Below are 24941 nucleotides of genomic sequence, written 5' to 3'. Positions count from 1 at the left end.
TGTGTGACGCACACACAACCAACAACAGCATTAAATCCAAGCCCATAATCTGTCTCCTGAGATAGAGGAGGAGGAGCAGCAGGGACAGAAGAGGACAGTCTGTTTTTCACAGATCACAAGTTATAGAGAGTAGTAAGGATTTATTCACAGCAGACAACTACACATTCAGCTCTCATGAGAACTAAACTTTTAACCACAGCACTTCATTTAATTCCTTTTTTGTCTCCTTTGAATGAAAGAACTGTTTCACAAAGGGATTTATCTCCTGTAAGATTAATTACAGCCACAAGATGAGATCGCTTGTCTCTATTTATTCTAATGGTTAACATGCTGATGTTTACCAGGCATAATATTTACCAGGTTAGTTTTGTGTGTTAGCATGCTAGCATTTGATAATTAGCACTAAAAAAAGCACGGCTGATGGGAATGGGAGTTTAGCAGGTATTTGGTAATAAACCAAAGTATTGCACAAATTAAAAAGGGAGAGTTTTGATCTGATGATAGATGGGAAAATGAATAGATCTCTATTCATTCTGAGGTGGGGCAAGAATGTCTCCAATTTCCATCCAATAGTTGTTGAGACATTTCAACCAAAATCACAAATATCAACCTTATGGTGGCGCTAGAGAAAAAGTCAGTAGATCACCAAAGTCAGTAGGATTCATCCTCTGGGCACCACGGATATCTGTACCACATTTCATGGCAATCCATCCAATAGTTGTTGAGACATTTCAGTCCGGACCAAAGTGGTGGATTGACTGACCGACATTGCCACCCTTAGACCCATGCCACAAGCATGGCTGAAAATATCCAGTTTAAAATCCATTCAGATGAACCCATTTGGAACGTGACGATTAGTGTTGATGAAGGGCACCTGAGCACATTTGTCAGGGGAAAAAAAGGTTGAGAACCACTGAACTACAATATCAGTGGTAATAGCCCCCATCTTGTTTAGCACAGCAATACATTTTTACAATTAAATGAAAAGCCACCTCTGTCACCACAATTCACAGCCATCTGTGAATGAATTCTGGTTTATGCTTTTAGTTTTTTGGTAGGTTGTGCAGTCCGACTAGCAGATGACAAATAACTTTGCTAGCCTGCAGTTGTAATTGATGAATAATATATACAAAACATTGATTTAAAAACAAGCATTAAACTTTGTCATAGTAGGACAACGTTATCAATACACAGTAAAATGCACCAAAAGTTGGGTGAGCATTCCTATGGAAGCCCAGTATTTATGTTCATGTTTTGACCCGTCACTAGGCAGAGGGGTTTCAGGCTATGCCATCATAAATCTACTGACAGCCTTCTCTAGCCCTGACCTCGTACTTTTAAGCTGCCTTTAACTCCTACTTTCACCCAAGCGAAGAGCAGATAGCACCGGGGCAGCTTGACCCGGTCTTATATCTACTTTGTGTCTGCTCAGGTTAAACTACAGTGGCTGGCCCAACTGGCTTGATAAGCAGCTTCGTGTGAATGTCATGGCCCGCTCCGTTGTCAAACCACCAGAACTGTATTACTTGGTTCCCAGTAGCCACTAATTAGCAACCCCTCTGGTATGAGAAACTTTTTCTTAATAATGTCCCTTGACCCGTCTTACCAAATAAAGAAACATGGCATCAAAATGAATTTGTGTGTGACTGTAAGAGTGCAGGCAGTCTACAGGGCACCCTCTCAATAACTGCTGTTTCTTTTGAGTTGAGCCCACGACACCGAGAAGAATCAACAGTGTGTTCTAGCGTCCCCAAACCCCCCCCCCCCTTTACCTGCATCCACACACTCAACACAACCCTCCTTTATAAGATGAGGGTTTTCTCCTTTAAAGCTTGTATTCTTTCTGCTCATATTGTTTAATCCAGGTTATGTAACTACATGGTAGATTTACTGCTCTCTGCCAGTATTCTGATTAACTGTAGAGCTGGTTGGAGTCTTAGTTGAGTTAAATTTGAACTTGGTAGCATTTGCTTCTGTTGCTGTTCCCTCTGACTTGATGTTATTTTTGTGGTCAACCTCAGTTCTCTGTGGAGCTCAAACAGTGTGTGGCCTTTGTGTTTTTAAAGTTTTAATGCCGTTAGGGAAACACAAGGTTAATGATTTGAGGTCTATTTTATATATAATAAAAATACGATATAATAAAAATGAGAGTGATTCATTACAAACATGATAAACTCAGATAAGTGTGTGTATGTTTTCACACACTGTGAATCATCTTCCAGTCTCTTGGTTCCTGAGCCAAAGACAGTGACTGTAAACATTTTCCTCTGAGACCCAAACCAGACTCTGCTCCACAAGGGTTTATACTCTGCAAACACACACACACACAAACACACACATACTCTGTTCCATTGAAACCCCATTATAAAATGTTGTCGTTAAGAGTCTCTGGTGAAGGTGCAGGTGGTCAATTAGGAAAGTGTGTGTTTGCGTGTGTTGCAAAAACATTCAAGTCCCTGCTGAGGAGAGATATAATCCTTTTAAAAAAACCTTACCTTAAATTTTCATTTTATTTTTTAAATTTGATAGTTTAACATTTTGTAAAACTGCTGTTGTGGTCCTGAGCGCAGCACTTCCACTTGTTTTATTTCCACCTACTGAAAATATGCTCATTTAATAGCACAGTGAGGTACTACCAGATGTGTTTTCAGTACAATTCTATTGAGTGTGAACCTTTTTACAATAAACCTGACTTGCTATTAGCAATACTCTCAAATAACCTGCCTTTTAGTCATCAAACACATGTGTTTACTGAAGAACAAAAACAACAGTTACACATGAGATTAGAACACCAGGTTAAAAGGGAAAAACAGGAACAATAGGTTTAGTGCAGTTATTTACACAAGAGGAAGGCAATAGAAGTTTAGTTGAGTTGGTTTTCTGTGTGTTTTGGCGGCTAAAAATGTCCGATAAGAAAGGCTGCTGCTCACCTGCGATTTTTACTGCCCACCTTGACAATGTTGAAAGTTGATTCCTGTTTTTGCGTTATATATACGCGGTTATAAAGAGAGTCAACCGGACAGATGTTAAAACAACATAACCACTAATGTGTGTATTTGTTTGTGTTTCAGGATCGTGCTGATCTGTGCTAAGAGATCTCTGTGTGCTGCCTTCTCTGTTCTGCCCTATGGAGAAAGCTTCTACCTCAGGTAATCAACACACACACACACACGCACACACACACACACCTGTACATGCACACACACTTTTTGTGCCAGTGTCAGGCAGGATGAAAGAGAAAGAGGAGAGCTTAAGAGAAGAGGTAGAGCTGGCCACAGAAAGAAGAGGGAGGAGTTGCTTAGAACAGACAACAGGAGGAGGAGAGGATGGGGATGTTTTTCCCATGTGCCTCAGAGCCCCCTGGTGACACACACACACACACACACGCACAAGAGCACACACTGACATAATCACATGTAAACCTCCCTACAGATACACACTCAGGTCTTTATAGACACATTTACAGATAATTTAAAAAAACAACTAATGTTTGTCTTGAAGGTGGTGCTTAAAATCACAAGGGTTTATCCTCTGGGAGGCAAGAATATAATCACTCTTTCATTTGGTATGATGGCGGTGCTAGAGGAACATTCAGGAGGTCACTAAAATCATTAGGATTCATCTACAAGTTATTTTAAGCTAATTTTTATTGTCGTTTTGGTCCTTTGTAAGTTCTGATTAATTGTTCTGTTTACAATCATACTGAATATCAACTGTTCGACAATTACATCACTTTCAGTCTCACATTTATTGATATAGAGTGATATAACTGTGGATCTGACACGTTACATTTCTGAAACTCACTAACTCCTCTTCAAGATCAGTTTTTCAAGATGCTAACAGACAACAGCCAATGACTTGTGACTAATTCAAACTGCTGTAGTGTTCTGAATCAGATTCATCATGTTGTGAATCTTTTGTCGGAGCTGTCCTAAGTTTATATCCCTGCTGGTAAACCTGCTGCCAGGAACTTCTCTGTTCTCCAGTCACCTCTTAACCAGCCTCCCCCTCCCTCCCCAGTGACCCTACATTAAACCACCCCAGGAGGAGGCACTCGTCTGGTAACATCTCCACCACCCTGGAGATGCTGCCGGGGCTGGAGGGCTTTCAACTGGAGACCTACGGCAGGGTAGATAAACACACACTCACACAGGTAGATGTTGTTATGATCAGGGAGAGTTTTGTGTTTTCAGATCCTATAAATTCATCTCTCTTTTGGTCTCAGTCTGTGTCGTACGCCCAGTTCCTGTACCCGACCAACGCCCTGGTGAGGCACAAGCCGTCGTCGACCAGCGACCTGACGCTGCAGATTCCCGTGTCCAGGAGCACGCACAGCATGCCGGGTAGGAGCTGCCCACCCAGCAGACTGAACAGCACCGTGGGACTGGACCTGGGTAAAACACACACATACACACAAATTGTCTCAATAGCATTGGTGCCATACCCCTACATTTTGGATTATACCATAGCCATGTCATCTTGTGATGTCAGGATTTCACCACACACCTGTCAAGTCAAATTTAGGGCTGATAGTCGTGTGTCCCTGAATTTAGACTAAGTGAGATACAGGAAGAAGAGGCAGAGGGGTGTGATTGTGGCTGCAGAGAGAGAAAGAATGAAAATACAGAAGAAGAAGGATGTAAAGAGAGGAAGAGAAAAACATACATAGGATGGAGGGACGAGATGAGAGAGTTGTTGCAGCTGTGCCGGAAGATCGTTCTCTTTATATTTTAAACACGTGTATACGATTGTGCACGCTGTGTGTCTCATGCTATCTATAAACACACACACCCACAGTGACAGAGCCCTGTATTAGCCTCTAAACCTCTCTCCCGAATCCCGAACCTTTCATTAACACAACACAGCTGTGTGTGTGTGTGTGTGTGTGTGTGTGTGTGTGTGTGTGTGTGTGTGTATAGAGTTACAAAACATCTGAGACCGTGCACGTGTGTGTTAGTGTGCATACTGATAGCAGGATATATTTTTAGTCTTCTCGTGACGTATGTCTTCAGTCTCTCAGGCTCAGCTCTCAAAGCTGCCGACACCATATGTTGAGTCACAAAAACATCCAGCAATCATTTGGTTTTGTTCAGAGTTACGAAACCGTGACATTGTCAGCTTCACCATGAGGTCAGCCAGCATTACTGCACCCAGCCGTTGGTCAGTAAACGGCTGCAGTGTGTGAGCTATCTGCTCATCAAACAACAATGCACAGTTTTATTTAATTTCTACATGTGTTAAATACATGAATGCAACAGAAAATTAGGAGACAGATGGAGTTGTTTGTAGTGGAGCCAGGCTAGCAGTTTCCCCCTGCATCCAGTCTTTATGCTAAGCTAAGCTAAACACATCACTGAGATAACTCTGGTATCCGTCTTCGTATCTGGCTATGCTTCTGCATGACATCTGTCACAAGGGAAAAGGATATATTCATACAAATCAATCCATAGATTCAATTAAACCACCTAACTGATTAATTGTTGACATGTTATAAAAGAGTACTTTTTACTGATTTAGCATTGCACTTTTAGAACATTGTCGAACTTGTGTGTGTGTGTGTGTGTGTGTGTGTGTTGACCAGGTGTGGAAGATGTGACAGACTACGACCCTAACCTCCTCAATGACCCCCAGTGGCCTTGTGGGAAACACAAGCGGGTGCTGATCTTCGCCTCCTACATGGTAAGAAGACACCGAAGATGACTGAAGTTGTTGTTGTTTTTATTTTTTAGTGTGTGCTGCATTAAAAAATATTCTACCGTTTGATTATAAGTGACCTAAAATGCAAAGAAAGTCACTATAATTTTGGATCAGCAATAAATATCCAGCAGCTGTGTCTCCATCCAGAGCTCCGTGTCAAAGCACTTATTGCTATATAGTAGTATCGAGCCATAGTACAGACGTTCATACATCATGTCTTTTTTTGTGCAAATGTTCATTATATCGTTCTAGAAGGTTTATAAGTAACAATTTTAGTCCAGAAGAAACAGTATGTGGTATTAATTTATTTAATTAGCTAATTTCAGATAAGAGGTGTTTGATAGTTTTGTTTCTGTTATTCATTTCTGGATCTGGTTAATTTTTGTATAAGCTTCATCTTAATTATATTGTGTTATTAAATTACAACTACAACTGTGTAAGAGCAAAATTCCACCATAATTTTAATTTCCCACATTCGAAGAAACAGTAATAAAGGAGCAGAATGAAAAACTGAAGGAGAGAAAAATAAAGAAGAGATGACAGTAAAGAGGAGAAAAAAAGGATAGAGGATTATAGAGCTCTCTGACCTAAACTACAAACGTACTAAGAACACAAACACAGTCAAGACTTCCATCACACACACACACAGCCTTTAAAGTGCTTTTCCGGGTTTTAAAGACTTAAATGTATTGAATTCAGGAGTTTTAAAATATCCCTCAGACATCAGGAGATCTAGTTGTATCATACACATTAGAAGGAAATTTCAGGTTTTATGACCTCTGCTCTCACAGCCCTATGTAGAACAGAGCCCAGGTTTAAATGTTGCCACATTCTTATACAAGACTTATAAGTCTTCTCTTCATCCACTCCTTTTCTTTTGTTCTTTGTTCTCACCATTTTCTTTCTTTCTTTTATCATATCTTCTCCTCTCGTCTTTTTACCCTCCAGACGACAGTAATAGAATACGTCAAACCGTCCGATCTGAAGAAAGACATGAATGAGACGTTTAAGGAGAAGTTTCCTCACATTAAACTCACCCTCAGCAAAATACGCAGGTAAAGTATTTGAATTGAATCGACTAAATACCTTTTAAGGACTTGCACTAACATGAAACTCTCAGAAATTGGCATATTATAAATAAATAAATAAATAAATAAATAAAACTTTATTTATAGAGCACTTATCAAAACAAAGTACAAAGTGCTTCACAACAAGAAAAATAAAATAACACAGTGAATGACGAAATATAAAGAAATAAAACACATGAAATACATAAAAGCAATAAAATAAACGGCCAGTTCACGTAAAATCAGGATATGCTTTCAGATAAAAATGTGTTTTGAGACGAGATTTAAACGAAGACACTGACTCAGACAACCTAATTTCTTCGGGCAAGTTGTTCCAGAGCCTTGGGGCCCTGATAGCAAAAGCTCTGTCCCCTTTAGTTTTCATCCTGGACTCAGGAACAGACAGGAGACCCCTGCCCGAAGATCTCAAACTACGTGAAGGTTCATAAGGGATTACAAGGTCTAAAATATAATCTGGGGCCAGGCCATGAAGAGCCTTAAAAGTAATCAACAAGATCTTAAAATCAATCCTAAAACCAACAGGGAGCCAATGTAAAGAGGCTAAAACAGGTGTTATGTGGTCATACTTCTTGGTCCTGGTTAACAGCCTAGCAGCTGAGTTTTGTACAGTCTGCAGTCGTGTCAGAGCTTTTTGATTAAGACAAGTGAACAGGCTGTTACAATAATCAAGGCGTGAGGAGATAAAAGCATGCACAACAGTTTCTGCATCACTAAGTACGGCAGTAGAATAATTACATTTTATATACAGTAAGGCTGTCTTTGTCTTGTCTTTGCTTAAACTACTGTAAAGAATATTAAAAACGGTCTTTGACTCTCTCCGTCTGTCTGGCAGTCTGAAAAGAGAGATGAGAGTAGTTGGGGAGGATTGCGGCATGCAGCCCGTCACCATCGCGATGGCGTTCGTCTACTTTGAGAAGTTGGTGCTTCAGGGTCGACTCAATAAACAGAACAGGTACTTTCACATCTGATCCTCATAACACAACAGCTTTAAGTAGTCTCTGTAATGTTTGATAGCACCGTACTTACACTTCACACTGTGCTTTGACTGAATATGGACATTATTTGACAGTTTGGGTGATGATGGAAAACTGAAGTAATTCTTATCACAACTAGTCTCAGGAGTGCAATCTGATTGGTCAAAGACTCCGTCTTTCCAATGGGGCAGTGGGAAATGGAAGTTATTATTGTAGCCTATAATATTATTATTTCAACATATTTAGTACATTACCACACTACAAACTGTAGCTTCACTCTCACACACTCTTTACAGTTTGTTTAAGAGTGTGTGTGTGTGTGTATGACTGTGTGCGGGGAATTTCGTTGAACTGAAGACTAATGTGACCGTACATTTACTCTGCAGAAGGACGTCCTGCTTCTTAAACTGTTGTTGTTTTACAGGAAGCTGGTGTCAGCTGCCTGCATCCTACTGGCCGCTAAGATCAGTAGTGACCTCAAGAAACAGGAGGTCAAACACCTCATTGATGTGAGTCTCACACACACACACACAGTAGGATCATGGTGGTTACCTCTGCCTGTCAGTCAGATCATGTTGTTCTTGCTCAGGTGTTTGTGAAGCTGATCTACCTGAACAGGAGGAAAATGACCTGCAGGGTCTCTGAGCTGCAGGACAGTTTCTGTCCGTCACAGTTAACTCACGACTCTCCTCACACGCAGTAGAGAACATCAAACCTCAGCAGCGTTGTTGTCACTAGAGACTAACTGGTGCAGCGGCGTGGCTACTGATATCGCAGATAAGGCAAAAGAAACGTCATCACAGAAATTATGTTTTAGGTAATTTAGAAACAGTGTCTCCATTACATAGTTTGTCCACCAGAGAGCAAGTTTATTTTTCAACTGTAAAATGTTTCACTCCGTACATATCTAGGTTACAATTCTTTAATCACCATATTTAAGGCATCCTAATCCAAAAACAGTTATTTGTCGATTAATCTTTAACATCAAATATCAAACAAAAAAGTCAAACATATGCTGTTTCCATCTTCAACACTGTGAGGATATGAAGCTTTTCTCTGTTTTTAAATAATTGTAAACTTGTAAATAATTTGGGGTTTTGGACATGTTGATCTCTGGGAAATTGTGATGGGCATTTTCTAACATCTTGTAGACTAAACAAAATAATTAATTCATCTGAAAAAAGGTTTATTCGTTGCATCCCAAAATTGATCAATTGTTTACTGTAAAATATCAAAAATAGATAAATTCCACCTCAGATTACCAGATCTTAAATATCTATAAATAACATATTTTGAATCCAAAACCTGTTCAATTTGAAATTTTAAAAAAAGCATGCAAATCCTCACATTGACTCAAACGTTAATAACTAAAAACTTTATCCATTAATCAATACTTTTAAATTGATCGTCTCAGTATTGTGTTGATTTTGGCGAAACTTAAGTAGGGCTGACCACGGGGTGCAAAGCATGATAAAACACATGACCAAAACTGAAATAAAATAAAATCTACACAAAACTCGGGATATCCTGATCAAGGTTTTTTGGCCCCCGAGCCCGATCCGAGTCCTTTAATATTGGGCATCTGCCGATACAGAGTCGGATCTGATAGTTATATGTACCTGAATGTTGATGAAATATGTATCTGACACGTTATTTTTCACAAGCTACTTGATCCAAATACTGAAACACTTGGTTCAAAACTATTAAGTTCATTAGCTTAAATTATTGCGTCTCCTGAAGTTGACGTGACCCGATCAGCTCGAGAGAAGAGGACTCACTCTGTCGTTGGAACTACAGAAACACTCGCGGTTGGACAGTCGTGTTACAGTGAAGCTTCGTCCCTCACACATGATATTTGACTGAGTAAAGACACCAGCTGCAGGGAGCACTTTAACCAGACAACAGGAGTTTAATTTCTCTCATCAAGTTAACATTAATTAGCAACAGCAGAAATGATCTGCAGCCTGCAACATTTGTCATTTAAAGCGACGGTCAGTGCTACCTGAATGTTTTGTACACTGCTCTTTGCTAATTAGCGTTGTAGCTTGGTGAATCCAGCCTCAGTGTGTGAACTCACCGACTGAGCAGTTTGACGTTGAAAAGACGTTTAATAGATTTCTATTATACATCTACAGTATTTGTCTGTAGACGCCTAGTTCAGATTAAGGTTATTCAAGGTTGAAAAGTGAAAGTTTAGTAGGCGTCTAGTTTTATCGTAACATTGTAACATTGCATTGTGGGATATTAGTAAACAGAATATGTGTATATGACCAAAAAAAACAGTAAACACGGGGGTGTGCAGTGCTTATGTTAAATATTTACAGGTTTTTATGCATTTTTAAAATATGTAATGTTTTTAAAATATGGTCTAAAACAGGGCTATACTTAAAGAGGCAACGTTTAAATGATGTCTATTGCTCAGTGGGCAATGTTTCACATTCACACGCTCTAATTTTAACTCTTATATGGAGAGAAATGCTCACAGTGAGTGTGGTAAAGGAGCAGCGCTGCAACACCAGCCGGCTTTATTTTAGCAGATGCCGAACCATCAAAATATGCCCGGGTCAGCCCTGATACCGATCCCTAGGGTCAGCCCAGGACATCTCTACACAAAATGCATGAACAAATCAGAAAACATGATCAAACAGTCTTACAATTTTAAGAGTTGTGCCTTGCACCTCAGAGCGGCTGTAAAGAAGTGGATTTTAGCATCAAAAGGTACAGAATTCATCATTTCATAGACCAATAAAAAAGAAAGGAGACAATTAAAATAAGACCGACAGGTGGAAAGACAGCGTTTTGTCTGTCTCTCATGCTTTGGTTTCTGTTGTATCTGCAGAAGCTGGAGGAGCGTTTCAGGATCAGCAGGAGGGAGCTGATATCGTTTGAGTTCACCATCCTGGTCGCCCTGGAGATGGCGCTCTACCTCCCCGAGAGTAAAGTCATGCCACATTACAGACGGCTGGTGCAGCAGTTATAGCAGCGCCCACACACACGCACACAGATCCCTCTCAGCACCTTCCAGCTCCACACTGTGACGGACGGATCCTCGTGATGCCTGGCTCAGAGGCTCAGAGGGAATCATCCTCTCTGCTCACAAAGCAGACACCAAAGCTCATCCACACTGTGAAGGTAGTACGACGGCAGGCCTGGCAGCGCGTGGCTCGACATATGTTAACTGAGCACATCGCCTTCTCTTCCTCCCTCAAATCACCAAAGTGACGACACACTGTGATCGCTGGTTCAGCAGCAGGACTGGTGCCTGGCTCAACGGCACCATGAGAATCACTGGAAATTCAACAGAACCCCTTAAAATCATCTCTTAAAGGAAATTATGTTTTGTTTTTTTACCTGGTTTTCATGTTTGGTTGTCATTCCTGTCGGATTTAAAAAGGGTTTTCCTCACTGGCTCCTGTGCAGAGATTTTAGTGAGGGAGACTCTGCTGAACGCAGCTCTGGAAGGTTTGCTGGGTGAAACTTTGACAGATTTAGATCATTTTGGTTTAATCTGACTTGAGCAGTTTTGAGTCCTCCTTTCTAAAATCTCGGCGTTTGAGCAGGTGAGTAACATGTTTACTTCCAAACAAAATCTAACTAGAAGTGCTGTTTTCAAAGACATTTTCAAACTCGCACCTAATCGAAAAGATTTTCTCCAGTGCTAAATTTTACCCTTTCTAACGCTGTAGTCTAAAACTGCTGTGTCAAGTTTGGAGTTCACTGCCTCTGTAGCACTGTGGCCCAAAGTCACTGACCATATAATGGCTGAAATAGCACTTTCTTATTTTGGTTTAAATGTGCTGACAGTCACCAAACACAAACATGAGTTTTGTGCATTTGACAATCATTTTACTGCATTTAAAAGCATCTTAACTCAATAGTGTTGAGTGTTTTCAGCAACTGTAGCAAAGATGTTGCCAACATCCCTATATTTTTTGTAGAAACTTAAATTGTGAAATGTAATTTAAGCGATAAATTCAGGCCATGAGGGGAAATAGTTCCAGCACTGTGGTGACAGCACTTTCCAGTACTTCCTTTTGTATCTTGTCCTCTCGCTGGGTTCTGGTTTCACTGGTCAGATTCTTGTTTGGACTGTCACTCGCATTAATGTCACGACAGCAGCACTTTTCTGTGTGCAGTCCTGACGTCATATCCTTCGTTCTCTCTGAACGTCCAGCCGGCTGCTTCTGAATTAGCAGTTGTTATCAATTATGTTGTTTTGACATTTACTCTCCCACTCACTCGCTCTGATCGTACTCGAGGGGAAGGTTCACTGGGTGCGGTGACATTTTTCAGCATTGGCCGGCTTTACAGCAACACACGGAGCTGCAGTCTGCTGCTGTCAGAAGCTCCACTGGAGGAGTTTAGATGTTAAAGTGCCTTGGCCTGACGGCACCTGAAGTGTAGTTGTTCCTATTCTGTCTGTCCTTGGATCCAGGGATTCAAACCAGCAACTTTATCTTCACCTCTCCTCTGTATTTTGACGGCTGTCTCGCTCTCATGTTGTCGTCCCTCCTCCTTGCTGGTTCCGTGTGAATGATCAGCAGACGGCTGCTCACTCTGGTGGTCGCAGAGAAGCAGTGCGTCCTTTGGAAAACTGCTGTGATGATGAGAAGCATTCCCATCAGAGTAAAACAGATGAAACCAACACTGCTGTCGTCGTCTCTGCTGCAGTGATCACTTCTTGTGACCACCAACGGTGGTCGAGGAAATATTGCTGTGGCATCCTGGAAAATTTGTTTCCTTCCCCCCGTCCTGTTTGCTTCTTTGATGTCGCATAAACACTGTATCCCATTGCAAGAGTCCATGTCTGTTCTGGTCTGCATTTTTACGCTGAGAAATGTCATAACAGGTCAGCAAAGCCTGTTCCAAACGCTTCCTCAGATGCAACCTGAAAAACGCAGCCGCCTTTGGCCCAAATTTGGAGGACACAACCGGTGTTTCCTTTGGGGGTCTTTAATGTCCCAAAGAGATGAAAATCATTATGATACTATGTTGAATCCTGAACGCAACTCAGCTGACGTCACATCACATCACAGCAGAGGAAGCCTCGTTTGGTTGATATAAAGGGTGAAAAATTCAGACCAAAAATCAGTCACTAAATGGGACCGTAGTTGGATTTAACATCAGCATTTGGCTGGTGTCTGGTCGTAGATGTTTCGTCGACACTAGATCTGAAACGATTAGTCGATCGATGAAAAATTTATCAGCATCTATTCTGATCTTTGTGTTCTATGACATTAAACTAAATGTCTTTGGGTTTTTGGGTTATGTTAACTTGGGCTTTGAGAAATTGTGATGAGCGTTTTTGTGACATATCGAGCAAATGATTACTTTCATCATCAATTAATCTCTTATTTTCTCTCTAGTTAACGCTCATCACTTAAATTTGTATCTGTCGTTTTGTGCTGCAGAGCCGGTTTTCATTCGTGTTCGGGGTGGAGACACGCAAATCAATGACAGCTGTAAAACTGAAGGGGGAAAAACCCCTGAAAGAGACACACCAGCTCACATACAATGATACTTATGGGACAGGCTGGTGCCAACACTGAAGCTTCTTAAGGTGGACTGCAAAGACATTTTTCATGTTTCTTGGAAGGAACTCACTGTAGCTACAGACTTCCTCATTCTGTCTGCACTCTGAAGGAACACCAACTACCAAAAATACCTTTCTGTTCATGAACCACCTTAAACTACTTTTCACTCATATTATTTATTCTGTTTTCACTGTATCATAAAGGGACAAATATTGAACCAAACAGAGGTTTTAACAGGATGTTTGTGCCTGTTTTTCCTCCATGATGCAGCAGTAAAAACTGGTGTCAAGACACAGTGGAGCACTTTATCCGCTTTACCCAAGAAAACAAAGTGAGTATGTTCTTTTAAAAGTGGTTACCATTGGTTACAGTCGGCCATGTTGGAGGAAAAACGACTGCATGAACACTCCCTGTAGAGCCTCTGTTGTTTTTGCACTTGGCCTTTTTGCTTCACAATCCTGAATCTTTATTTTAGTAACAAGGGTAATAATATTTTTCTACATTAAATGTGTAAAGTATGTTATTGTATTATTGTATATTGAAAACTGACCGAGTCACTGAAATTTATTTATTGCTAATAATCCTCCAGATGAAGAATCATGTTTTGAACTACCGGACACAGTCAGAGCTGCGGTTCTGAACCTGCAGATGATGCAAAGCATCTTCACACCAGATAATGTAGTTAAAATTATTTCAGCGAATGTTTTGGAGTTAAAATACGGTTCTTCGTCTGGGGGCTTTACATCAACGTTCTTCCGCTGATATTATCTCTCGTGTGTTAAAGGGACTTTGTTGTATTTTGGAGGTCTGGGTTCATCTGCATTTGAATGTTGGAGCAGGAGAGCTGATGGACTTCAGATTCACAAGGCGCGTTTGGAGTTGTGCTACACAAAACGAAACCGACAGGTCCTGACATGGTTTGGGGTTTGGTTGTTGAAAACAAAATGTATTAAGAAATGTCTCTTTCTCTCTCTGACTGGGCCAATCATCTGCATCCGTATGTGTCTTGTATTGCAAGTAGATACACAACGCCCGGTGGGAAGAGAAAAGACTAATGCGTTTCAATAGCCTGGTGAGCTAACCGATAGTAATGAACGAAAGAAGGCAAAAATATAGTCTTGGGTTGAGTTCAGGTTCAGGTTCAGGTTTCACATTTGGAAGGACCAGTTGGGTTCAGTCAAGTCACGTCTTAAAGGCTGGCGATGTTCTTTTATTTTTTTTATTGTAAATTCCATGAAAAGACCAAAACCAACAGTGTTAGTGTGTCTCTCGATACTTTAATTCCCTACTGTATCTGTAGCTCTCAGCCCCAAGAACACTGAAGACATAAATCTTTTAAAAATGGTGGTTCACAATAAAATAGTTGAGGGTTTTTTTTTAAGACTTAGCAATTTCCAGCTGAAAGCTCTTTTTGGAAAACGTTAACAAACAGCAGTTAATAGTGCATTTGTTGTGGATTAATCCACATTTGGTGCTCTAGTGAGTATTTTAGGTTTATGGACAACAGTGGAGCTCTATGACACAGAGGAATAATAATATCAGGCTTTAGATACACAGATAATACTCGTTAGGATTAATTAACTGTTAGATTTGGTCTTTTCATGGGATTTAATGACAATAAGAAAAATATTGAATATTACCAGACTTTCCTTTTAAAGGACCATACCAGTGATTTTTAGCCCATTTACTACAAATCACAAAGATTTAACATCACTGCTGATTATTTAAGAAATCATGCTGTAGTTTTTTAGATTTTCTGATGTATTTTTTCCACTGGTTTCCGTTCATTAAACGTAGTACGGTAAATCAAATGGCACGCTCTTGAAACTGAAGTTGAAGTTGTAATACGTCGCAGATTTTTGTTTTTCAAAGTTTCGTTATTGCTGCGAGGTAACGTAATGCAAACGTCTTATCAATCTGGACTAAAACTGCATTACCATGTAAAAAATAATACAGACTGGAGCTGCAACGCTTGGTAGATTCATGGATTAGTTGATCAGCAGGAAATTTATTGGCAACTATTTTCATCATCGATTCATTGTTTAAGCAAAAATGCTGAATATTTGCTGGTTTTAGCTTTTCAAGTGTGAGAATTTGAATATCTTTGGGTTTTGGACAAATTAGTTTTAGTAAATTATAACAAGCATGTTTCACTATTGTCTGACATTATATTGATAAAATGATTAATAGACTTACTCGTAAAATAATCTGCAGATGAATAGACAATGAAAATAATAATTAGTTGCAGCCCTAATGCAGACTTGTTGTTGTGTTTCAGGCTTCAAGAGTCTGCTCGATGATTTTTGTACTGTACTGGTGATAAATGAAACCAGTGGCTGCCTGAAAGATAAGAAAAGAAACATTCGGAATGGTCAGCAGAAATATAAAATGTACATAATTTGTAATTAAGGAGCTAAAACTTGCAAAAAACACTGGCATGGTCCTTTTTAAAGATGGGGGTTTGGGTCTCAGTTTTAGGTCTGTGCAGGACTTCCTTGTTCAGGCCTCAGCAGCAGTTTTCTCTCTCCTGCTCTAACAACGGTAAAGAAGAAGCCATGCTCCACAATTTGCACTTCTGAGCAGAGTTGTATATTTTAACTGTTATCTTTGTGAAATCCATAAAAGGGAATAGTTTATTTTGGCAATAAACATCAGAGCTTCCTTCGTTGAAATATGAAAGACGTTAAAAGAAGCACTACAACAAACGTGATGAATACAAGACTGCTTGAGAGCAGAAACAACACACGATCTTCCAAAGTCGTCTTCTCTACATTAGAGATTTGTGATATTGATTCTATGCAGTTTTTATTGTCAGCTGACCTTCATCATTGTCGTCCTCCTCCTCAGTGTGTTTACCTTTAATGTGCCATAGCTTTGTCACCTGACCCTTTTATTTAAACCTCACGTATTCACTTTGTATTGTATCAAGTAATTATTATTTTTATTCTTCTTTGAGCACTGTAAGGACGTAAAGGGAAATATTTACCAAGTGTTCCATTTATAATTAGTTTTTACATTTTAAGTTAAATTTCATTCTAAGTTAAATTAATTAGATTTGTGTATTGTTTTTGTCTTTTTTTTGTTTTTTTTACCGACAACATGAACGAGCCACGCAGCAGGAAGTTGATCTGTGCAAATGTGTTGTTTTGCTGTTGTCACTTTTGTTCACACCACATGTAGTGATGCAGATGAAAAAACACATTAACTTGTGACAAGAGTAGCTCATATCTTCTGTAAGGTGAAGTTTATCAACCTGCTTGCAGTGTCTAATTACTGTAGTTAGTTACCCTGCAGGACAGTTTGGTATTCAACGCAAAATCACACATTAGTGGATGAAAATATTACTACAAATATTTAGTAAAAGACAAAAGACCATATACTGTTTAAACTGCCAATGTTCAATTTGTGTCAAGTTTATTTTCATTAAAAATATGTAAACGACTGCTTCTGTTCTAATTCATTCTTTTACCAAAGTGACTTTCTTTCACTTTAAATGCTAACTATATACTAACTACTTTAAATACAACTTTAAATTAATGATCAAAAACCCACCTGAGGGTCCTGGAGTCGACCCATGCACAGAGTGGATTTATTCAGTGAAGCTTTCAGACCTGGGAACAGTTTTCATTCAGAACTTTTTTTCACCCAAAGTGCGACTGCTAACCGGCTATCAGTGCAGAAGGAGGCAAATAAATTGCACGACATCACTGCAAGCTAGTAAGTTAGAAGCTTCCATCGACAGCAAACACTGTGTAAGTGTAACTACATTACTTTTTGTAATGTTTTTTTGAGAATCACTTCAGAGCCTCCAGGCAAATGTTGCCCTCATTTGCATGAAGTTAAAAAGTCTTTTTTTGTGTCACTGGTCAATCACACAGCAGCTGGTAGTCATACTTCGGTAGAAAATACTTCTCAATGAAAACTGTTGACAGTGAAGTCAATGGATTATCCTGAGTAACTGAGACAGCGTGAACCCCAAATTATAATCCAAATACTTTTGGTAACATAACTTGTACCATACAAATGATTTACCTTAACCAAAATAACTTTAATAATACTTTCATATTTTTACCAAAAATATTTAAGATAATCTTAACTTAAACAAGTAGTAATAAAAGTAGCTCTAACTTGAAGCTAACGTTGTGACAGCACACCACTTTGTGTTCACCTGTTGGCTCCTGAGAGAGTAAATGAAGCTACAGCTGATGTAAAGTAACAGTAGAGTACAGAGGAGGTGAAGCGTCTTCGGCGTGGCTGCCGCCCGAGCTCGCTTCTACCCGAGGCACAGAGTAGACGGTGTTATCTGCATCACCACAGGGGGCGCTGTGAAACGAGGCAGCTGTACGATTGGAAAAATCCACCTGAGAGTAGGTGAGGTTACTCGAGTCGTTTTCAGACTGTAAGAAAACAAACAGAGGTCGAAGTTTATCTCTTACAGACTGTTTTAGACTTAACATTGAACTGAGTATCTGTATTTCAAAACAACCAAAGTTGATGATCACAAACTGACCTGGTTCCTGTTTCTTAAAAAGGCAGTATGAAACATCAAACTTATGTAATGTTATGTTGATTGAAAGGTGTGTTCACGTAGAACGCAAAGCGAATTTTTCGCATGCCGCGATTACATACAAAGTCCAGAGCTGGAGCTTATGGAGCAATAAACATTAGCATGGATTTATCTTCAACCTTGCTTCTCAACTTGTCTACAGCAGCGTGCAGAGGTGCCGACCTCCACTGTCGTTATTGTAGCCGCCATTTGTGGGCACCCAGAGCTCTATGATAGCTACTACTTCATATTTACAGTATATAGAGACCGGACAAAAATTGCTTTGAGAAAAGTAAGCAAGGACTACCAGGTATGTCTGTTACTTGATTCCAGCTATCGGTTGTACTTTAAATGAAATCACAGCAAAATCAGTTTATTTTGGGTTCATACCACTGTATTAAGCCAGAGAGGGTGAATTCTCACGGTTGTATTTACTCGCACGATTAAACACAAATGATGTGGCGATCACCCGTGCGAGTAATGCGAGGTGGATATTAGCGTTTGGTGTGAACACAGCGTAAGACCACATTTTGAAAGACATGTCCACAATCTTCTTTCTCTTCTACCACTGCAAAAAAATGTTTCCTCTGCTATACAATGAAGTCGTTACCTAGTCCACTTATTTTAGTGGGTGAAGTCTAATGATAATTAATAATAATAATTCATTTCTTCTGAGAACTAGCTACAGTGGAAAGTTTAAAGTGTAGATATTTCTACAGGAGGAGATCTGCTCTCTCTGTCCTCCTCTCTGATCTCCTCAGACACTCGGCTGGGCTGCAAGAAGAGAACGGGGGTTTGGTTTGTATCAATATCAGCTGGTGTCACAAACATTAATGACGCTGAGACGTCCCAAATTTACTCAAACTCACCTTTGTGACGGTAGCATACTCCATTTCCACATGAGGTTCTGAAAAACATGCAGATCAGAAGATTAGGTCCACTGTTAAAACATCTGGCTTAGTCAAAGAGACACATACAGCCCTTTTCAACCAGCAACTAAAAGTCCGTTTTGTGCGTCCCTGTTTGTGTTCCCACCACATCTGAAGAATCGTAGAAAAGGTTTCAGTCGTAGTCATCTGAACACTGTTTTCAGAATCAAGACGTTTCGGCTCTCATCCGGAAGTCATTCTCAATTGTGAAAAAATGGTACGGGAACTCAGAAATTTAAGCTACTCTGTGTTACATAAGCCCTGCCCTCAGGAAGGAGTCTACCCGAGTATCTGTTGATTAGCTAGTTTCACCTGAAACTGACCTAATTGCTTCCATGATGGCCCAGTAATCAGGCCTATTGTTTTCTGGCTGCACCTCCCTCATCACTGTTAAGTACCTGATTAGCATGTGATTGGCGTGACCAAGGTACTAATACACTGTGGTAGACTTTGGGCAGATTGAATCTCAGACCACCATTTCTGTTCAAAGAGGGGTTTTCTTTTTTCACAAAAATGGCTTCCTTGACACCCCGTTCAAACCAACTCTTCTCACTACTTAGAATCTTCACCTCACTGTCTTCAAATGTGTGGTTTGTAGCTTTTAGATGCAAATGCACGACGCTCTGCAATCCTGAGTTAGCGTGTCGTCTGTGCTGATAAAGTCTTTTGTGAAGTGGCTGTTTAGTCTCACCTATGTACCGTTCATTGCAGTTTTCCTCACTGCATTGAATGGAGTAAACTACATTGCTCTGCAGAACAGAATTTTTGCAGAAGAAGTTAACTAGCATTGTCCCAGAAGAAATCCTCAAGAGAGTGATGGATTTTACACAGATAGCACAGGGTGCACAACACAGGAAGAGCAAGGAGCGGCAAATTAAGAAATTTAACATCCTTTTGGATAAGAAGAATCTAGGAAAGGACCAGCACAACAGGAGATCAGGGACTGAACAAAGGGAGACGTGTGTCAACAGAAACAATTGGATCAAAAACTTATCAGACTGCATCCTGACACAGGCAGAAAAAGATGTGCTCTCCAAAGGGCAACTTTTCAGTTACATCCAACCACATCCCTACAGTGGACTACATCACAGCCACAGAAACAGCCATTAAGAAGAACAAGATGACAGAAGCAGAGGCTGCAGACCTGAGGCTACATGTCACAGCAGCACTAAAGAGTGCCAAACCACCTCCTTCCAACATTACATCCGAAGAAAGGAGGGCACTCTCAGCACTGCAGAAGGATCACAGCATAAACATTCTACCAGCAGACAAGGGTCGCTGCACTGTGATTCTGAACACAGCCGATTATGAAACCAAGGTCAACAACCCTCTTGAAGACACAACCACATATCAAAAACTTAAAAGAGATACAACCAATGGCTACAAGAAGAAGGTTATAGACTGTCTACAGAAGCTTGAGAAGGAGGCGGTGATAGAGAGGCCTCTGTACTACAGACTATACCCTGGGGAAGCCATTCCTTGCATCTATGGCCTTCCCAAAATTCACAAAGAGAATGTTCCACTCAGACCCATCGTGTGTAGCACACATACAACGTAGCCAAACATTTGACTACAATCTTGGCTCCGCTGGTGGGGAACACAGTACATCATGTGGAAAACACACAGAAATTTGTGGACAAAGTGAAATATCTCTAGTTGGACCCAGATGACGTAATGGTTTCTTATGATGTTGTGTCCTTGTTCACCTGCATCCCGACCTCAGAAGCAGTGACAGCAGTGAGGAGAAGACTGTAGGAGGACTCCACCTTGCAGCAAAGGACCAAGCTTACACCTGAACACATATGCTAACTATTGGACATCTGTCTTAACACAACCTACTTCCAATTCCGGGGACACTTCTACAGACAGATTCACGGCTGTGCTATGGGCTCTCCGATCTCTTCCATCGTGGAACGTGCAACTTGGAACGTACATGGAACAGTTTGAGAAGAAGGCATTATCCTCGTTCCCGGGCACACCACCAAGTCACTGGTACCGCTACGTGGATGACACCTTTGTGAAAATCAAGAAACAAGACTTGGAAGCGTTCTCAGAGCATATCAATACTGTGGACCCCAACATCAAGCAATTAGGTCAGTTTCAGGTGAAACTAGCTAATCAACAGATACTCAGGTAGACTCCTTCCTGAGGGCAGGGCTTATGTAACACAGAGTAGCTTAAATTTCTGAGTTCCCGTGCCATTTTTTCACAATTGAGAATGACTCCTGGATGGGAGCCGAAACGTCTTGATTCTGAAAACAGTGTCCAGATGACTACGACTGAAACCTTTTCTACGATAGAACACTCCTGGACTAATGAGGGACTACACCGTCTCATATCTGAAGAACCATGAAGATTAGGCAAATTAGACCGATGAGAGATTTAAAAACTAAAAATTTCACTGAAAATTGAACTGAATACTGTATATTTACATCCTCATTGAAACAAATACCATCTGGTTTCAATTTTAGTTTTGGTTCATAACTATCAGGAGTTTTTAGTTAACTAGATACAACACGCTAACGCTACAACACATTAACTAGTGTTGCTGTTCTCGCTCTGCCAGTTTCTGTTGTGATCGAACCTTAAAAGTGTGTTTAGCGCAAATGTAAACAAATTTCCAACTGGTTTTATTCATGCGAAGTTGACAGCCCTTTTCAACCAAAATGTTCCTAAACGTTCCAGTATCTAACAGGAAAAACTAGGAACTAAAAGTCCCTTTTGTGCATCCCTGTTTGTGTTCCCACCACATCTTAAGAACTAGAAAGTTTAGGCAAACATTTTCCCCAGTAAATAAACTTCACCTTTCAAAGGTAAGGTCCAATTACACATGATGTGTTAACACACCAAAGTGTGTTACTTGTGAGAATATTTGTTTCACCTTCTTTTTATGTGAGAAATGTTTTCCATGTTTGCGATGTTGCCTTTGTTATGTGTGTGTGTTTCCTGTAGCCTCACCTTTGGGTTTACTGGCCCTCTTCCTGCAGAATATCAGCACAACCACTGATGATACGATGATCATGACGACCAGAATCAGACGCACATACAGCTGCACACCTGTGGCTGTTTGAGCAGTAGAACAAGTTGGTTTTACAACAACACTTCCTGGTTCGTTATAGAATATATCTGGGAGCATAACTGGACTCCAGGTACATGTGGGACCTGAGTTCAGGCAGTTTTGCCAAACTAATTGTAACATCAACTAAATATTTAGATCATTAAATCAATACTTTACTTTAACGAAAAGTAATTTAAACCAACTATGAATATAACTTTGTATACACAAGCATACACATTCATGTACTTGCATACGTACAGCACATGCATGTACCGACTTTATGCTAAAACACAAATAAACACAGACAGTATCTACCTGCAGGGATGGAAAGAGAACAATTCTTTTAATATGATGATATATGATACTACTGTTAAATAAGAGGAAACCTCTAGGCTACGAAATAAATTGGATTAAATGTCAACGTACACACAAGAGGAACGAACCAACGATAAATTCTATAGAGGCACAGCCTGTGCATACAACTGATTATTAAGAATAAATATAGAACCGCCTTCCTCAGCGTAGCCTCACTAGAATTAACCAGAAAAGAAAAAAAAATTACAATAAATAAAAAGGCTATGACACCGAGGCGGGTGCAATCAGCATTTAGCCTCAGCATGCACCTGTTGGTCACATAAAATCTTGGATGTGTTTGATTTGGGTCACTTAGCAGCTCGCCGGGTGGTGCATTAAATCAGTGATTAATTAGGGTAGATGCAGCCTAAGCTGAGATACAATAACGCCAACCATAACCACACCCCATGACGTCATCCCTAATGTTATTGTATTGTTGTGAAAAAGGTCGGAGACAAAGAATCTGATCCTGATTGTTCGATACAAGGAAATCCTGATGATCAGATGCTCCTTGCAGAGAACGTGCTAACATTTCATTCAAATCTGCAAACAGTCAACGTATCAATGTATTTTTAAATCGTACAGCTAAATGCAGCAGGTAATCAGTGTGTTTGGTGCAACAATATTCAAATCAACTGTAGTGTGTCCATTTGTGTGACAGTTTGAGCTCATCAGATATTTTACAGATGACCTGTTGCTGTTAAAGGAGCATTTATCAGTGTTCACAATGATGAAAATATGCAGCTCTAAATATAATTGTTAGACTAAACTTATTGGGTTATTTGAAACATGAGCAGCTGTCAGTGAACAGTTAATTCAGAGACACTCAGTAGAAACTCACCGTCTGTGACTCTGATCTCAAACTCCTCGGATGAATCTGGAATTAAAAATCTGTCCAAACTGCATCTGTACCGTCCTGAATCTGACTTAGTCAGCTTTGTGATGCTCACATACAGAAGTGTAGAAATTAGTGGAAAAGTTCCTTCTATATATTCAATGCTGTATCTGCCACTCTGAGCTCTGTCACCAGTTGTTTCAACGAGAATGTCTTTTCCTTCACATTCGTCCTTACAGAAGATCTTCCTTACTCCAGAGAGATAGAAGGAGCATCCAACTGTGATGTTTCCTCCTTCAGTTCCTGTATGGACGGGGATTTCTGCATTGATGAGACCAGTGTTTCCATCCCGCAGTGCTGTTGAAAAGATGAACAATCAATAGTTACTATCTTAGAGCTGCTCAACTCAAACAGTCAAACAGCAATTTGATAAAAACTTTGATTCTGTCAACAAAGATTCAGAACATTATAAAATCTCATATTTTACAATTAAATTCAGTTTGATGAACTGTAATTAATGTTGATAATTCAAAAAGATTTTGTACAAATTGTAAAAAGGTTTATGAACTGATTGGACTCGACTCATGTAAACTTCCCACTACGGCTTCGTGCAAAGAATGACGTTGATTGAGATTCGGCTTGACTGCCCACCAGGGTTAGCCTGATAATCACACTGAATTGTCATTTTGTTTCCCTTCAGTCATTCAGTCTGACATTGTGTTCATGTTAGCTGATTTCTGCTTGGGAGGGGGGTTGATTTGTTTTGCAACTTGCAGGTTTCTCTGTTACTCTGTAAGAAATGTCATCTTTTGCTAAATCTATGATAGTTTCCTGTGTTGTGAAGTTTCAACAGTCTCAGCTACAGTCAGGCTGAAGTAGCAGAAAAATAACTACTTCCTTAAAAGTCTAAATACAACAAAAAAAAAACAACTAAATTCATTAAACAAGTACAGAAGAACAATAGCTGATTGCAGATTGTTGGGCTAAAACAAAAAGTTAGTTTTTATATTTTGAGATAACTACTACATTTTAAAGCGACTCATACCAGACTCGGAACATCATTTTTAATAAAAAAAAAAAAAAAAACGTGTTAAACAGAGACAGATAAAAAAAATGAAGCAAGACTGATGAGATGTGACGAAACTGAGTCCACCGTTAAACATCTGGTACAAAGCTTCCTGACCAACTACAAATAAATACAGAAAAACGACACGATAAAGAGAGAGAACGACAGAAACAGAACGAGAGTGTACTCACTGAGGAAGAAGAAGCAGGTCAAAGTGTGACCAACGTTCATGTTGGAGGCTCTGATGGTTTAACGCTGCCTCTCTTTCTTCTTCACTGGCAAACCAGGAACTTCTCTCTTCTCCAAATGATGGAGTCCCTCCTCCAAACACATCACACAGTCTGTACTCTCCTCCCCTCTACATTAACGTTGTTTTCATTCCATTATCTGCAAGTTCGTGGATGATTTTACAGTAAAACTAGGCTTGGTTGTTACTTAAAGCGGCATTAATGTTGTATTTTTGGAGATATTACTACAGTATGTCTGCACCTTATTAAGTCATTTTTGTCCATTTTTTAGTTCAATATGTCTTTTTTATTTAAAGAAGGGCACAAATCTGCCAGTTTAAGCAGCTTCTTCTACTACTCAACATGTTTCAAGAATTATTTTTCTAAAAAACAAAAAAAGAAGTGTTGGTGCTTCAGTAGATTTAAGCAGATTTTTATTTTGTACTCAAGAAAACAGACAATTCGTGTAACAAAGCATGACAAGAGGGTGAACTATTAAATGTTGTTGCATCTTTTTAATAAGAATAATAATAAAACTTTCTAGAGCACTTATCAAAAACAAAGTACAAAGTGCTTCACAACAAGAGAAATAAAATACCACAGTGAATGATAAAATATAAAATACATTTAAAA

At 39.8% G+C, this 24941-nt stretch overlaps 2 protein-coding genes across 3 annotated transcripts in view; one reads left to right on the top strand and one right to left on the bottom strand.

Moving 5' to 3' along the window:
- cables2b (Cdk5 and Abl enzyme substrate 2b) overlaps window positions 1-16735 on the top strand; it is a 40659-nt gene extending 23924 nt beyond the window's left edge. Inside the window, exons 3-10 of the mRNA XM_044210090.1 lie at window positions 3072-3149; window positions 4021-4129; window positions 4226-4394; window positions 5582-5679; window positions 6646-6752; window positions 7618-7737; window positions 8184-8268; window positions 10599-16735. Of these exons, the coding sequence (XP_044066025.1) occupies window positions 3072-3149; window positions 4021-4129; window positions 4226-4394; window positions 5582-5679; window positions 6646-6752; window positions 7618-7737; window positions 8184-8268; window positions 10599-10739 (907 nt within the window). The 3' untranslated portion in view covers window positions 10740-16735. The remainder of the gene's footprint in view (window positions 1-3071; window positions 3150-4020; window positions 4130-4225; window positions 4395-5581; window positions 5680-6645; window positions 6753-7617; window positions 7738-8183; window positions 8269-10598) is intronic.
- LOC122882587 lies at window positions 15746-24941 on the bottom strand. Of its 2 annotated transcripts, none has more exons than XM_044210106.1 (5): window positions 24273-24941; window positions 23022-23372; window positions 21727-21831; window positions 18709-18746; window positions 15746-18613 (listed from the first exon to the last, which is right to left on the bottom strand). In XM_044210106.1, the coding sequence occupies exons 1-5, from the start codon at window positions 24310-24312 to the stop codon at window positions 18536-18538; spliced, it is 612 nt and encodes a 203-aa protein (XP_044066041.1). In that variant the 5' UTR covers window positions 24313-24941; the 3' UTR covers window positions 15746-18535. The 2 variants fall into 2 exon arrangements, with proteins under 2 accessions (XP_044066041.1, XP_044066040.1); XM_044210105.1 differs by having other exon boundaries at window positions 15746-17690.

The sequence above is a fragment of the Siniperca chuatsi genome, linkage group LG10 (assembly GCF_020085105.1).
Source record: "Siniperca chuatsi isolate FFG_IHB_CAS linkage group LG10, ASM2008510v1, whole genome shotgun sequence".
Lineage (NCBI taxonomy): Eukaryota > Metazoa > Chordata > Actinopteri > Centrarchiformes > Sinipercidae > Siniperca > Siniperca chuatsi.
The sequence above is the reverse complement of the archived record's forward strand: the minus strand, read 5'-3'. Positions and strand labels throughout refer to the sequence as shown.